Raw genomic sequence first — 16,183 nt, forward strand, 5'->3', positions numbered from 1 at the left:
TTTTGAAAGATTCCTACATATTTGTGAACTGTGGCCTGCTCGAGACATTTTTTCCTGTTTGTTGTCTACTTTTTGAGGCTTTCCCTCGGGCTGTGTCATTAATTCATTTAACATGGAATCCCTTTTGGGCGTGGCTCAGCTGTTATCTGGAAATATAGTAATCTTCCTCAAGCAAAAAACAATTTACTGGGGGTAATGCTTCAATAATCTTGTCATTGGGTAAATCACTTGATGATTTTATTAGATTTGAATGTCATCATGAATTGTTTTAAATTCAAAAAGTATTGCAAGGGGAATGGAAGAAACTTTTGACTGCTTTATCTATTTTTCTGTAAGTTACTTAATGCAAAGCGGTACACTTAAATGAAATAAACAAACTAATCGGAACTCTTTATTCTGCACTTGTCACAAGATTAATAACAAATTTGACCGCCTTCCACTTCTGCTAGAATTAATCCAGCAAATATTTGTTCGTTCTAATGGTTTTGCCCGCATTCCCAAACCTCTTGTGAATGTAATTTCCCAAGGCACTGTCTGGAGGGCTCATCTTGCGAGGGGCTTGCCTCATTAATTCAGTTAGTTCCCGGCACTTAAAGTCAATCAACTGGCCCGCAGGAAATCTTAATTAAACAAACTTGTTCGGCAAATCTTTTCTAAATGGCCCCCACAACACAAACCTTCTGCGAAACGAGAAACTCTCGAGCTCCGGGCAACCCAAAACAGAGGACTTTGCAGCTACTCATGTTGGTATTGAACGAATGCTTATTCCGGATACACTTAGGCCGAGTATGAGGTTGCCGGAAGAGGGAATCCAGACTCCATTTGCCGCTAGACGTGCAAAACAATTTGGCGTTTCTTGCACATTCTTGACTTTGATTTTGGGCAGCTATTTTTAGTTGCGAGAGAGCAGACTCTACTGGCAGACGAGAGTCCTCTACAAATTGGTAGTGGGCATGCTTAAAGCACTTCTGCTGCACTTGGAATGGCGAAAGCCAAATCCAGCTTCAAGTATTCCAAATTCTGGGCCCAGGTCGGCTGGCCGGGCCATTAAAGTGCTAATAAATTCTCAAACTCATATCAATCGATTGCTGTGCAGAGTTGTGGGCCCCATAAAGCGCGGTTTAATGGCGAATGTTTGCTCAGGCACCATTGGGCACAAGAAGTGTATAAATAACAAGTCAGCACTATTTAGTCAACGGCTCCGACTTAAAAATACTTGGCAAGCGATTTTTAAGATTTAAAAGCTTAGAGTCAGATGTAAAGAGCATTGGATTCTGTTCAATTTATTACATTTTATTAAACACTTAAATATAATATATTTTTGTATTTTCTGTGTACCAAAAATTGTTCTACATTTAACTTAATTAAAAACAATCTTTATTTAGCAAACCCCTACATTTTTTGCATTCCCAAAAAAATAAATAGAGGATGCATTGGCATCATACCCCTGCTTTGTACACATACTGTGCAGAAAAAAAAGAATTCAATGGTTATCATAGGTATATGCTGGAAGGAAACTGCAGTAACTGGGGCACGTAAATTTATGAACCGAATGCACTAGGGAGCGATCAAAATAATTAACCCATTAACGTCGGAGGCCTGATTAAAAGCTGGTTAAATTAAATTCAACTTAAGCTTGAACACTTACTTTGTTCCTGCATTTTTCCCTTACTTTATACTTGATGGTGGGCACCTCTGCCCTCGACTTTTTCATCACAAAGATTGACCGCAACATTCACTCAATGAACACCTTTTGAACCCCATTCAAAACCCTCCTGATCCCGATGGCTCTGCTCAATGGACCGCACACTTCCTACCCCTTGGGGTAATAAAGCAAGAAAAAGAAACAAGAATAATAATGAAAAAGAAAAGTTTGTTTTCCCCTTGATATTACTTTAAATATGCAAAACTTCACTGTTTTATGTCCTTGCAGCCGTCCAGTTGGCCGACCAGGGTCCTTGTCTTGGCTACTTGTTCCTCTAACGAAGTGCCGAGGTTCCCCTTTCGGGCGGCAGGGTAAAAAATGGAAACAGAAACAAAATATAAAATAATGCTCACAAATATTACGCTGCACAAACACAGGGCCAAGTTGGCAAAGCGTTATGGAAAAGTTGCGTCTGGTCCTGGGCCACTTTTGCATTACATTATCTCAAGTTTTGCGCTGGCAATTTCTCATGTTTCCCCCACACATCGTCTCGCATGTCCGTATTTGTATTTACCCATTGTCGTGCTCATAAACATGCAGCTGACTTGTTACTGTCCTGCCGTCATCATCATCATCATCGTGCTCAACGTCGAGAAAAACTTGTGTCGCGAGACACCAGAAAAACTGAGACTCTGATAAAAACTTTGCCTCATTTTCATGTCGGGCCAAATGAGTTTTGGAAAGTTGCCCCCGCCCGAGATGCCGTGCGATTCGGCTAATGGTGGCAGTAATTTTTAATAAAAGCTGCCAAGTGTCGACACAATTTGCAATTTGCACACGCTCGCCACCTTTGATGGAATAGTTTTCGGAACTTGGCATTCCTAGTGCCTGCACATCCTCTTCTTGTAGCTCCAGGAGCCCTCAAGCATGCGATGGGAGACCCTTTCCTGGCGATCAGCGCAGTCGGCGATCTTCTGGTACAGCGACATGGTGCCCTCCAAATCGCGCTTCAGCTTGATAAACTTGTACCGCACATTTACATAGGAGTCGACCAGCTCCTGGGCACTTCTGGCCCCGCACAGCTGGCTCAGCACGTCCATTTCCGAGTCCACAGTTTTCAGGGACGAAGCATCCTGATCCGTGAGCTCTGGGCTGTTCAGCGAACAGTCATCCATGAAGGTATCCATGAAAAAGGTGTAGCGCCCGGGAGCATTGGACTTCCGGGTCATGCCCTTCACGAGATTCAGACACTCGTACAGATCTTCCTCCACCAAGTAGCAGATGTCCAGGGCATCGTCGATTTTTGTAAGTTCCGTTTGTATCATTTTTATTAGACTTCATTCGTATTTGATACTAATCTCAAATTAAGTGCAGCACTGACAACTGTCTCAGGGAGTCCTTATACGCAATACCGTAGGATCTTATATTATCATTCCATTTCTCAATACATTTAAATTCATTTTTACTAGATGTGATTTTGGCAAAAGATATAATTTTTAAATTTTACAAAATATGTGTTGGTAAAATTATCCTAATTTTATCCATAGACTCAGAAGAAAGAAAGCTGAATACGGAAGTTTTAATAAAAAATTATAGGTCAATACCTATAGAAACAGATAGACACACACATTATAATTTCTTAATCGACTGTCTGGCGGTAGTCCTACACTTTGCAATTCAAAGTAAAATATCTTTTGCATAGGTACACAATATAATTCATCAGTATGGTTAATTCTGTACAGGCAAATTAATAAAAAAATATATAATTGGTATTAACCTATATAGAAATAACAAAAAGCAAATCAATACATAGAAAAAAAATGTTAATTGTAAAACTTGCATTTATAACTTTGGATTTCGTTTCGTCTTTAATTTCTGAAAGTATAAATACAGATTAAATTTATATAAAAGAAATGCAGTCATTAAAATACAACATTGCTACGAAGGGTACTATTTTAATTTGACATGGAAATAAAAATAACTTTTTTGTATTTAAAATATTGCCCAAGAAACAGGCGAGCATTTACTTTCCCAAGAAAAAATATTGTTGGAGTTTGTGTCCGGATCATACGAGTCATGGTATAGACTTCTTACTTATCACACATTAACACACGTCTTTTGAAGTCGAACTTTTAAATCGATTCCGTACACCACTCGACGCGACCCTTTTTTGAGCGAACATCAAATCTTTCTGATTACGTTTATGCTAAAAAATGCAAAACTTTTTAACGGTGTGGCCAGCATTTTGGTTGTCAATAGGTTGTGTTGCCAGTTCTCAGACATAAATAGTACCCCTCGAATATTAAAAACTTTAAGTGTTATGATTGGTTTTGGTGTCTTACCTTTCTAAGAACAAGCTTTTCCAAGTCCTCGATTCGATCTATGAGATCATTCAATTTGTTAAGTTTCGTGCACCTTTTTTGGCAATCAAGCATTATACCCGCTTGTTCTTTTTGCTCTGCTATTTGATCTCTAATTAGCTTTGCTAGTGAGCCCGTTCCTAGAAGTTTTCTTTTTATTTTGTCCAGATTCTGGCTTACTTCAATGTTTAGTTTCTCTAGTACTTCCTTGTCATCAGCTGTTGGGCTGCTCAGCTGTGGACCTGCGAAGTCCATTAACTGCCTGTCAATATTATCTAGCAACTCCTTGAAATCCCTTTTCAGCCTAGCAAACGCATCAGCCGAGTTGGTTAAAGTTTTGTATCCATCTTTGCGGTTTAAACAACCCATCTTCCTTGTCTTTTAGAGTTTCCAAAGTGGTTTTAGCGTTGTCTAGCTTTTTGTTGAGATCCTTAATTTGCTCTTGAAGACCATCATCATTTTTCAATTTATTTAAATCGCCCATCCTCTTAAGAGTGTCGTCTAGACCCTCTCCTATATTTTTAAAATGATTTGCGCTCTCTCTAATGTGATCATTATAGGTTTGGTTCATTTCTTTAAGCAAAGCTGGTAATAGATCAGCTTGCAGGTCTAAATCATCAATTTTCGAGCAACAGTTAGGAAACTTTTCAAGCTTTTCACGCAGACTGAAATCATCCTCTTGCAGTTCCCAAATCCTAAAACTTAACTTTTCATCAAGGGAACAGTTGGCATTGCTTATGGAAATATCATTGAAAGTCTCATTAGTTCTGGAGTCAGATGATGATGACTCAAGACAGGCTTTATTTTTTTCAGTTTGCAATTCCAGAAGTTGAGATTGAATATCGTCTAACTTCACTTTATTCTCCAAGCAAGTATGATGGCTTGCATTTAAATTTAATGATGGTCCCAGTACGAAACGATTTTTAATGATATTCTTTAAGATTTCCAATTGCTTTTCCACAGCAACAAGGTCAGGCGTTATGCGGTCGAAATCATTTTCAGTTCCGCAATTTTCCTTGCACTTGTCAAGCATATTTTTAATATTTTCGCCTCGGTCTTCTGTATTTGTTATTAGGGCAGTCGTTAAGCCATACTGATTTCGTTGCCTTTCCCCAAGCTCTTTGAGCTGATTTTCTATATTCTGTATATAGTAATCTGCTTTACTTTTCGTCGTTGTTAGCTTATTGTCTAGCTCGTGCATTTTTTCTTTCAGTTCAGCACAGCATTGGGTATTAGTCCCCTGGTTAGATAATTGCCTTTCCATCGTTTCCAAGCGTGTTTTAAGGACTTTCATTTTATCCATAAGGTCTTTTAGTATATTCTGCATCTCATTATTCTGTCTGGAGCTTTCAGGGTCTACCTCAGTTAATTTTCTTACCATATCCATTACTTTTTCTTCCAGATCATCTTTAAGCTTTTTAATTGAGTCAAGCAAGTTCTCACAACAACTTTTAAAGCCCTTAAGCACGGCTTTTTTGATCTTGGGTAAAATATTATCCAGATCCTCTCCCAGATCTCCGCTGTGTTCCAAATGCTTTTCTTGGATTCCGATTTCTTGATCTATTGCATTGACATTTTTGATGATTAATTTCAAAGTCGTTTCTTCAAAGAAGCAGCACTTCCTTAGAGGTGTCGTTCCATTCAGAGAGCTCAGTAGGGTACCCAGATCTGTCTGGAAGTTCCGCAACTGGGCATAAAGCTTCAGCTGCTCAGCCGTCCACGAGGAAATATCTTTGTAGGCTTCGCACTTTCCATACCTCGGAGGTGCTGTTATTTGATTAGAAAGCCTTCCGTGGCGATGAGTGCGATGGGACCCCATCGACGCAATTGCAGATAGCAGTGGTAGTAGTGACGCAATCAATACCTGTGCATGACATTCGCAGTGTTGAATGAACACATCTCGACAATTGGATAAATTTAACTCACCTTTGGTTTCATTTTCGTCACGTTTACTGCGGTCCACGGACTTCTGTCGCCGGTTTGCCAAGTTCAACTAACTGGCAAAGAGAGAGAACTATTAGTAACCTTTGGCAAAGAGCGGTGACCACCAATCGATTTGCATGCTGCATTTATTAATCATCGAGGGAAGTTTCATACCTTAAAATAAAGGCATTTTTCAATTTTGGTCGGTGCAACCCGTTACCGCGCTCATTTAATGGTTTTGAATATTTAATTTAGTTTAACTATTTTATATAGAAACATGGTAACATAGTTTTTAGAGACGTTGTACAAGCTTAAAATAAATAAATTAAAAGTTTTACACTTCTGACAATTCTCGAGAAATAATATTTTGACAATAACTAAGTATGTCAGAAAATATGCGTTCAATTATTATCTAACAAAAGAATACAATAAAATATGTTGTTAAGAATTATTTATCAATTATTGATATTATATTATGTGATATTGACTATATGAAATATTACTCAATTTCAAGAATATTGATACAGAATTTAATAATTTTTTAAAGTCATTTGTTGTTAATAATTATTTATAAATTATTGATTAAAGGATACAACAATGATACGGAATTAAATAATTTTTGGAATTTTGTTTAGCCCAAGAAACTCAAACATAACAGCTAAGCTATAGTTATACTACAGTTATAACTGATAGGAAAACTCTCGATTTTAACATTTAGTTGTTTTTAGAGTATAAAAGCACATATTAATTATTATTATTGCACATCGTAATTTTGGAATTTGTTGGTTAAGTTTTATGTGTTGATAGCATGAAGTTAGTCAGTAAAACCAGTACGAAAGTGCTTAGTAACAAATTTTGTACTATCCAGTAGCTCGATAAGGGGTATAATCAATACCACCAATTCTAACATCAGATTTGGTTACGGCAGCTCTTTTTCGTGTTGGTCTTGGTTTTGGATTCCGTTTTGGATTCGGTTTTGAATTTGGTTTTGGAATTGGTTTAAGTTTTAATAAGTCTTTGCTAGTTTTTCCGCGTCCTCTAATTGATCAATAAGTTCTTTTATCTTGTTAATCCCCTTGCACTTCTTTTGGCAATCAATCATTAAATTTAAAGGCGTTTGCTGATTGTCTATCTTATCTTTGACCTTTTTTTCTAGATCGTTATGCTGCAAAAGCGCTTTTTTTAGTCTATCCAAATCCTGGCGAACAATATCGTTAAGTTTCTCTATATTTTTATCGCGATCCTTATCATTTGGTGACGGTTCACTTAACTTGTTCTCTTTAAAATCCTGTAACTGACTTGTAACTTTTTGACGAATTCCGTTGAAATCTTTTATAAGCCTCTCCATCTCATTTGACAAGTTTTCTGCATTTTTGGTGCCCTCTATGATCTTCAAAGTCCCACTTTGTTTCTTGCTTAGACTTTCCAACTTTAAATAGGCTATGTTTATTTTTGAATCGATGTTCTTTAGCTGTTCCTGAAGACCTTTGTAAATTTTGGATTCATTGATGTCGCTTAATCCCTTAAGTGTTTCTTCCAGACTTTTTTGAATATGTTTAAATTGATTTTCGTGAGATTTTATCTGATCATTGTAGGTCTGGTTCATTTGCTTTAGTGTATTTTTTAAGTGGTCGGCTTGAATGCCGAGTTGATCAATTTTCTGGCAGCACTTCGTCAATTTTTGTAGTTTTTTACCCAGGATTTCATTTTCTTCCTGAAGTTCCTTAATGCGATCTTTTAAGTCATCTTGAATCATGAAGCAATTTATTTGTCTTTGTGAAATATCTTTGGGAGACCATTCACGTACAGTTACCGGGCGTTCTGAAGAAGCCGTTGGGCATATATGATCGTTTTGTAACTCTTGAACTTCAAATTTAACTTTGGATAATTTTTCTACATTTTCCTGGCAAATTTGCAGTGTTGCATTAAAACTTGTTGTCTGAAAGTCAAATTCGTCCAGTTTATTAGAGAGTTTTTCGATGAGCTTCTGCATGTTTTCGATTTTCGTTTCAAAATCAAGAATATCTTTTTTTTCGAAGTGCCTCACGTCGGATCCATCTTCAATGCCACAAAGTTTTTCGCACTTGTCAATTATTATTTTAATATTTTCGCCACGGTCTTTGATAGTTGTTTTTACAATGGATTGCTATGTCATCTTGATTCCTCTGCTTATCCATCAGCGCTTTTATTTTATCATATAGCTTTTGGTTCTGTTCATCTGCTTCGCTTTTGGTCGTTTTTACTTTAATATCTAGTGCCTGAATTTGTCTCTTTAGTTCTGCACAACATTTGGTAGTTGCTTTATATTCAACCATATCTTTTTGAATCGTATCCAACCTTGCTTTAAGTTCTTTTATATGATCTTCAAAGTAATTTAGTTTATCACGTAGCGCGTCTATCTCTCTAGAATTTTCTGCATCATTTGATTTTGTTAATAGTTTCTGCACACTTTTTTCGATATCATCTTTAAGCATTTGAATGGAATCTCGCAGGTTACCACAACAGCTTTTAAAACCCTTATCCAGGGTTCTTTTGATCTTGGGTAAAACATTTTCGATATCGCTTCCAATATCTCCGGTCTGATTAAGCTGTCCTCCTTGATCGATTGCATTGACATTTTTAATGATTAATTGCAAAGTGATTTCTTCATAGAAGCTGCACTTTGGCGGAGAAGAAGTTCCATTAAGGGAGCCTAATAGCCTTCCCAGATCTGTCTGGAAGTTCCTCAACTGGGCATAAGCTTCAGATGCTCAGCCATCCACGAGGAAATATCTTTGTAGTCTTCGCACTGTTCATACCTCGGAGGTGCTGTTATTTGATTAGAAAGCCTTCCGTGGCGATGAGTGCGATGGGACCCCATCGACGCAATTGCAGATAGCAGTGGTAGTAGTGACGCAATCAATACCTGTGCATGACATTCGCAGTGTTGAATGAACACATCTTGGCAGCTGGATATATTTAACTCACCTTTGGTTTCATGTTTGTCACGTTCACTGCGGTCCACGGACTTCTGTCGCCGGTCTGCCAAGTTCAACTAACTGGCAAGAGAGAGAACTATTAGTAACCTTTTGCAAAGAGCGGTGACCACCAATCGATTTGCATGCTGTGCTTATTAACCGAGAGGGAAGCTTCAGAAGTCATAAAAGTTAAGAGTTTTCTACAATTAATTTAAAATTTAACAATTGTTATCACAAAATAAAAAAGAAATTAGCTTAGCTAATTATTTGTTGTTCAACTTTAATAATTATACCGGCAATCTTAGGATGACGTAAATTAAAGCAAAGTTAAATTATAAACTTGACGTAGTCGAAATATAATAAGATCGAATCTTTCTCAAACCGACAAAAATGTATTGTAAAACAAACTTTACAAACATGTATTATTATCAAAGAATTTCCAAAAATACACCCAAAACCACAGGTATGCTAACTCCCGCTGTCACTAAACTCAAGCTTTTGGGCACCCGAAAAAGCAGAATAAATTTGTGGGAAACCCAATGCAATTCGCAATGCCCTGAGCAGCATTTACTCGTTATCATCGCACAGGTTGTGGCTACAGGGCCACTTGAAATGGATACCCAACAGGGAGCCAGAACTGCGACTCCGACATCCAGTCACCCAACAAGACAGCCCCCCGAGCTCCCAGCTCCTGCTTTTCGCTCCCCGCGGGCGGGCGGAAAACCTGAAATGGAAAACAATTTCAGCTACGCAAACACGGCGGGAAGGCCAACAGAAAAATAAAGAAAGGGAAGCACAAAAATTAAATTGCTAAGCGGAAAAGCAGAAAAGCTGAAAAAATGAGGGAACCAAAACTGAAATCACAGCAAAAGTTGAACCGCAGAAATAAAGTGAAATATATATACACATTTATGTGCTATGCTCGGATGCTGAGGGATTTCGAATAATTTCAGCTCAAGGTGTTTGCCCAGCCATCGAGCGAGGAGATTAGTTTAATTAGTCAACGTGGCGTATGCGTCATGCGGTGGCAAACCACCAGAAACGTGCCACATGCGACGACGGAAGGTAACACCGCCAAAAATGCAATCGAACTTTTCGCGTTTGACTTGCGGTAGTTGGACGGGAAAAGTCACCGGAAAACCTGGGGAAATTCGGGGATTAGGGGCGAGAAGACAGATGCAAATGATAGGTGCTATGGCCCCGGGCATACCAGCAACTTGAAACTTTATTAAGTAGTTGGCATAGTTGAGCAGCTTCGGAAAATTGGCAAGCGTTGCTCAAGCCTGGCAAGCGATACTTAATAGCCAGAATAATGCGTAAATTTAATGGTATTTTTTGAGATATCAAAAACATTTATTTTTTACCCAAGCCATTCCTCTTCATTGTACAAGAAACAATTGTTAAAAGTGCAGTCAATTGTAAAATATTCCTCAAAAATTCTCTTTTGTTATACATTCTTATTGATTTTATTGGAGCCATTTAGCCTATTAAATGGCTTAAGCCAGTGCAATAGAAGGTTTAAAAAATTGAAAGTTTATTTACTTTATCATTGACTTTTGTATTACTTTATTTTTATGTGAGCTTATACGACCATGAAGCATTTTAAAACATTTTGATGCCAGTCTTATCAAGGCGTTATTTAAATTAAATCGGCTGAAGCTGATTAAAGGTATTTAAGTGACATTAAACGATTAGTATTAATATTTTAATTTTATTTTTTGACTGTATATAACCATATATTTGGCTACACTGTTTTTTATATAATTTCTTTCTTGTAAAGATTATTTGTATTGATTTTTTTAAATTCAACTTACAGTAAGCTGTTCTCTTTTCTATTGACCCATCTCAACCTATTTTTCGGTGACCTTTAACATATGGTTCTCGGCATTTATCATCAATTATTCTGAAAATTGCGAAAAAGGTAGCCATTATTGAAATACTACATAAAATTGAGCAAAATATGTGTCGCTAAATAAAAACCTAGCCGAAACCTGATAAGCAAACACAGACAGAGAAATAAAGAGACCCTCTCCATTCCGCAATAAATCACCTTTCAACCGCTCATCAATTTCCAAAATTTCACATAGAAAGGGATGGTGAACAAAATTCGGAAGTGCCAGAACCTTAGTTAACTGCTATAATCCACCCAATCAATCAACCTGCTTTCAATTATTTTTTATTTCCTCTAAGCATTTTTTCTTGACGGTAAATATGTACAAAGTATTTTATAGCGTGAACTTTGACATATGTGTAAGCAAGTCTAGATTAAATTTAAAGCATATTAAATTCTATTTCAATTCACGTAAATAAAACTTATTTTCTTTTTTCGATTTGGAAATACACAAAAAGAATTACTTAATTAAAGATATTTTTCTCATTTAACAATATTTTTTTGAAACTCTAAATGTATCCTCTAAATGAGCAGTATATACACATGCGTTAAAATTCCTTTTTGTGTATAAATAAAATGTATATAACGGTATAGAGCTATTCTTCTAATTTAGGTCAAGTAAAAAAGAAGAAAGCCATAAGCTGTATTTATGTAAAACTTTTTTATTATTAATTTTTGTAATTTTTAAATGATTTTAATTTTTTTCTAATTCTTTCTTGGATTAAAATTATCTTGTGCCTTTTTAGTTTACCTAAGAAGTTATTTAGATAAAACATACCAGAAATACACTAGTTTTTAGTTCAACTACCAAAAAAAGATAGATTTTCTGATATATGCATGCATGTACCACATAAGTTCAACATAGAGCAAAAAAATTGCGGAAAACTGGCAAAGCATTTCCTTTGCGATAAGAGCTGTGTATTTGTGTGAACATGAGCATGTTCGTGTGAGTGTCTGCACTCATGCATAGGAATAAGCCGATAAAACCCTGACAATTGTGTCATGGAGTAGCGTTTTAGTTTTGGGATTGGACTTAATGCCTCTTGACTTCAATTTGCATAGTCGGCTTAGCAACGTTAGTGCAATGATTGAATGGCAAATTGATAGAATTCGGCATTTACCAGTTGACAGCTGAAAAAAGCTTTTTCCGGACGGAGGAAAGGGAAGGAAAATTAAACTGCAGGATTTGTAGATTTTTGATCAGTTTTTGTTTGTGCTCATTTTTATTAGCGAAGTAGCTAAATATGATTTGTGGTCTGTAAGGAGAAGCCTAATGATTAGTCTCTTAAACATGTGAAAAAATGTATACATTGCTTTAAATTTTGATAATAAGTAAAAAGGATTTTGGCATATATCACAAAGACATTTATAGAGTTTTAATAAGTCAACCCTTACCATGTTATGTTTATTAATTTGTTTCTATTCAACTAATTGATTGTATGCTTTTCTTTGTGTGGTTAAAAGCGAAAATTAAAAAACAAAAATTCATCAAAATTAACCAAAAGTCATCCGTTCCTGTAATTTGTACCGGAGGCAAAAAGGAATGCTTATTTATAAATTCAATTGTTATTATAACAAATTTTTCTAGAAACTAAATTTTAAATTAAAAAACTTTAACAAAAATTATTTTTTAATAATATTAAATTTAATGTGAATTTAGTATGTTTACAATGCAATACAATCTTATGTTTCCCACATTTACTTAAATATTTTAATATTAAATTATAAAATTTAGAATTCAATAGTCAGATATTTATTTTTACTATTCCATTTATTGATCAGTGTGAGTTTTCAGTTCTTTAAAATTATTTTTGACCTATATATAGCCGATTTTGTTCATTAATATTATCTCATCATCAATCTCTTAATTATCCCTTCGAAAACCTTCTCTGAAGTTGACCTTTAGTTAGCAAAGTAAAAAGAAAGCCCTCATATTGACTTTGACCTAGACCGCAAGTCGTTTCGAGCCCGCAGGATAGGCAATTAATCCAATTAGGACAGAACATATTTGCCTCTCATTAAAAATTAAGTCCTCTGCTCTTGGTCGGACTGAAGGGCTTTGACCAATTACCAAGCATTTTTTCGTTCACTTTCGCACATTTAAAAATTAAATAGAAGGGAAGAAGATAAAGGGATTGCCAGAGCGGCTTTGGAATCCCTTTGCCAGCAACTTAAATGAAAATTAAGCCATCTGCCTTAATTTTGCTTAAGTTCTTACTCGCGAGGGGGCGCAGGCGAGGACACGTTTGCCCACAGGACAATCAATTATGAATGCAACACCAAGCAGCAGCACGGCAAAAGAGTCTGTGTTAAAAGTAAGGTTCACGTGGTTGCGAATCTTTGGGCGGATAATGATGATAATTATATGTTTTTAGTGACATTGATTTGTAGCCTCTAGGGTGGTGAGGAAAATTCTCATAATATTTAATTCATTAGCAAACTAATCGGCTTACCCTGATAATTATAATAATTGATGTCAATTATCTAATTGGAGGAGCCACGTAGCCAAGTAGGCCACGTATTCCGTCTCAGCTGTCTCCCTATGTTTCTCAGAACAGTTTCTCAGTACAGTCACCAACTGAAATCCAATCAGATTACATATACTACCAAAATAAATTTAAATAAAATCTTTATATTTTGTACACATATATTGAACATGAGAAGAAGTATTGCCGTGCGGTCTATGTTCCTGAATTGTCTCCGGGAAAATGCCTCCAATATGCGACTGGAGCACGAGGATCTGGGCCGTCGCATAGCCATTTCACTGGCCAATTCTCGTAAAACTCTGGCTAACATCGAGAACATGAATCTTGAGCTGCAGAAAATGAAGGAAACTATCCATGATGCCCTTAACACCATTCGCAGAGATGCAACTTACGAAAATAAGTCTTGTCGAATGCTTCTGAACATTCTATTTATAGTTGTTGCTGAATTCGATTTGGAGGCCAAATTAGATCCGAAAATTGTAACTCGGATGTTTATCGACTGTGACTCGAAAACTAATAAGCCAGTTCAACCAGCAATTGAGGGCAATAATTCTCGTTCCAAGCCCGTTGATGATTCCAATGCAGAGCAACATGTAAAGACCGTCTCCACCCAAAGTAATTTTTCTATGACTGAGTTGGTTGCTGTACCCAAACTTAAAAATGCCACAGAGGATTTTCAGACAATTATATCTAGTTCAAACTTAAATGATAAGGAAGTAACTGAATCCGCTAACGTTTCTATCTCCCATATTGATTTTGAATAGTCAAAAGGGCAAAACAAGACATGTTTTATATTTTTTAAGGATTCAATTGGACTGGTCAGTTAATAAAAATAATTTCCTGTAAAGTATTATGTATCATTTAATTCTCTAATTAATTAAAGAACATTATTTATTGGTTTTGATTATTTTATACAGTGTTTCAGGTACTGAGGTTCTATTTACTTCTACCACATAAATTAATATTAAATGGATATATGATTGGGTATATATTGAAACTATTGACAAGGTTTAAAATACTTATTTTGAAAACATTCACGCTGACCGAAAAAATTTTTCTTTTTAATCTTGTTACTTATTTTATTATACACATAAAAATAAATCTTCCTTTTCTTAAAAGTTAACTGTAAATAAATTAGTAAAAAATCTAGCCGTATTATAAAAAAAATCAAAAAAAAAATAACTAGAAACTAGAAATAACTATTTAAGAAACTGAGAAAAGAGTTAAAAATAAAACACGTGTGCCTTGGAGCAAAGCATCTGCCAACAGCTGTGCATAAGCATTTTCCATATTTTGTTTATCCGAAAAAACATATTAATATTTTATTTGGAAGGAATCATAGCTAGGAGTTCAGAATAACAAACTCTCCACTCTTTACTTCCTTGAACCGACGAACCTCAAAATTGTCCATAAAAACACAAAGTAATGGGCAAACTTTTCTCTCAAAAAACAAACAGAACAGCACGCATATTCTATCACAACACTTTCCGGCCGCAAAGCGGAGGCAACATTACGTATACGTACTGTTAAAAGCCGCATCCAGGGCTAAGGAGAAGCCCAGCTGGTAATACTAATGGTGTGCAGACCCAGCATCCACACTTCTAAACAATTTGTCGGCGATTTGTCGGCAAACTTGAGCGACACTACACATACGCACCGAGTGAGCCATATTGCACATTCGCCCCGTGTGACCCACAGAGGAATAACGAGAATAACGAGGTTAAATGACCAGCTGAGCAACCTGTTGACTCCACTCTCTCCTCTCGCAAACAGCCGAAACCACTCGACGGTGTCTTTGTTTTGCTCCGCTCTTTCGCCGGCAAGCAGCCATTTGCACTCACCCAACTGCCGTTTCGAGCTCACTCCGAGCGCTTCTCGCTTAGCGGCGGTTCTCCAGCTGCGGTAGCCTTCAGTTGCCCTCAGTTGCCTTCAGTTGCCGCTTGTCAGTCGCCACGTACGGTTCGTACGGTTTCGGTTGCGGATCCGGATCCCAGAAAGTCTGCGTCGCGCTAAAAATCAAGTTTACGTCGCATTTCCAGAGCGGGAGTATACGTAAGTGACGTTCGCGTGCCCAAAGTCAGTTTGGTTGGGGAGCAGATAAAGATAAAGATACAAGTCGAACCAGATATAGTACGACGGAGATACATTTCAATGGAATTAAATTACAAAAACAAATTTTGAATTTTTGCCTATTCGAAAAATACATCCAATACTTACACTATAAAAAAATTGTTGAAACTTATTAATAAAATAAAAAATTATTGGCAGCAATCGATCAAAAACTAACATATTTAACTAAGAAAAAAAACGTTGACCACGTCAAAAATTTGAATACAACTTAAATGTAACAAATTTCTTCTTTTTTTTTTCGTAAAATTTAAAAACAAAATTGAAGTGATCTTGAAAAATTTTAAAAAAATTTCTGTGTATCTTCATAACTATCTATCTCCCGATATGAATTTGCTTTTGTTCCGCCTTCGCCAATTCGGTTTCCATTCAAATTAACTAGTTCTGCAATTCTCAATTTGACTTCTGACATCGCCCGTAATCAAATTTTGCCTTTCATTTACAACTTGTTATAATTCCGGTGCCGTTCGCAGCCGGAAACGTGCTCGCCGCCGTTTTGTCTACGCCACAAAATAGAATGAAGAAAAATGAAAACATAAAAAGAAACAAGACCGAAAGTAAAATAAACTTTGGCAGCAAAATATTTCTTCGGCATTTTTGTTGCAACATTTCTTGTTTATAAAAAAAAAGGAACAAGACCGAAAAAATAACAAATGCATGTGAAGACATTTTGTCCGCAGTGTTATGAAGTAGTTCGAATCTTGGCTTGCACTTGTCTAAAAAAAATATAATATATTCGTTGTGCATTTATGAATATAATATGTGGAGCATCCTTGGCTGGTTGCCGAAATGAC

General features: G+C 36.4%; 4 protein-coding genes across 10 annotated transcripts in view; 2 read left to right on the forward strand and 2 right to left on the reverse strand.

The window, feature by feature from the left end:
- Positions 1-16,183, forward strand: part of LOC128259909 (venom dipeptidyl peptidase 4) — an 86,167-nt gene that overhangs the window by 26,641 nt on the left and 43,343 nt on the right. Inside the window, exon 1 of one of the 6 annotated variants that reach the window (XM_052992541.1) lies at positions 15,171-15,314. The exons of 2 other annotated variants lie outside the window; for them this stretch is intronic. The gene's annotated coding sequence lies outside the window, so the exon portion shown is untranslated. Of the gene's footprint in view, positions 1-15,170; positions 15,315-16,183 lie in introns of those variants that run through there. 3 more of the 6 variants (XM_052992535.1, XM_052992539.1, XM_052992540.1) reach the window with 3 other exon arrangements.
- On the reverse strand, positions 1,523-3,220 carry LOC128259927 (uncharacterized). Of its 2 annotated transcripts, XM_052992565.1 has the most exons (3): positions 1,895-3,220; positions 1,649-1,819; positions 1,523-1,599 (listed from the first exon to the last, which is right to left on the reverse strand). In XM_052992565.1, the coding sequence occupies exon 1, from the start codon at positions 2,968-2,970 to the stop codon at positions 2,527-2,529; it is 444 nt and encodes a 147-aa protein (XP_052848525.1). In that variant the 5' UTR covers positions 2,971-3,220; the 3' UTR covers positions 1,523-1,599; positions 1,649-1,819; positions 1,895-2,526. The 2 variants fall into 2 exon arrangements, with proteins under 2 accessions (XP_052848525.1, XP_052848524.1); XM_052992564.1 differs by having other exon boundaries at positions 1,649-3,220.
- Positions 6,934-8,846, reverse strand: LOC128259878 (girdin). The gene is given in 3 exon segments (XM_052992493.1): positions 6,934-8,071; positions 8,073-8,677; positions 8,834-8,846. Coding segments are annotated over 3 exon segments (1,755 nt in total). The 3' UTR covers position 6,934.
- On the forward strand, positions 13,311-14,094 carry LOC128259921 (uncharacterized). The gene has a single exon (XM_052992556.1). The coding sequence runs from the start codon at positions 13,319-13,321 to the stop codon at positions 14,024-14,026; it is 708 nt and encodes a 235-aa protein (XP_052848516.1). The 5' UTR covers positions 13,311-13,318; the 3' UTR covers positions 14,027-14,094.

This window comes from Drosophila gunungcola (assembly GCF_025200985.1).
Source record: "Drosophila gunungcola strain Sukarami chromosome 3L unlocalized genomic scaffold, Dgunungcola_SK_2 000009F, whole genome shotgun sequence".
Taxonomy (NCBI): domain Eukaryota; kingdom Metazoa; phylum Arthropoda; class Insecta; order Diptera; family Drosophilidae; genus Drosophila; species Drosophila gunungcola.

Bases quoted from the DNA above. Each gene is read 5' to 3' on its own strand.
- LOC128259927 (XM_052992565.1), bottom strand. From the start codon at position 2,970: ATGATACAAACGGAACTTACAAAAATCGACGATGCCCTGGACATCTGC.
- LOC128259921 (XM_052992556.1), top strand. From the start codon at position 13,319: ATGTTTCTCAGAACAGTTTCTCAGTACAGTCACCAACTGAAATCCAAT.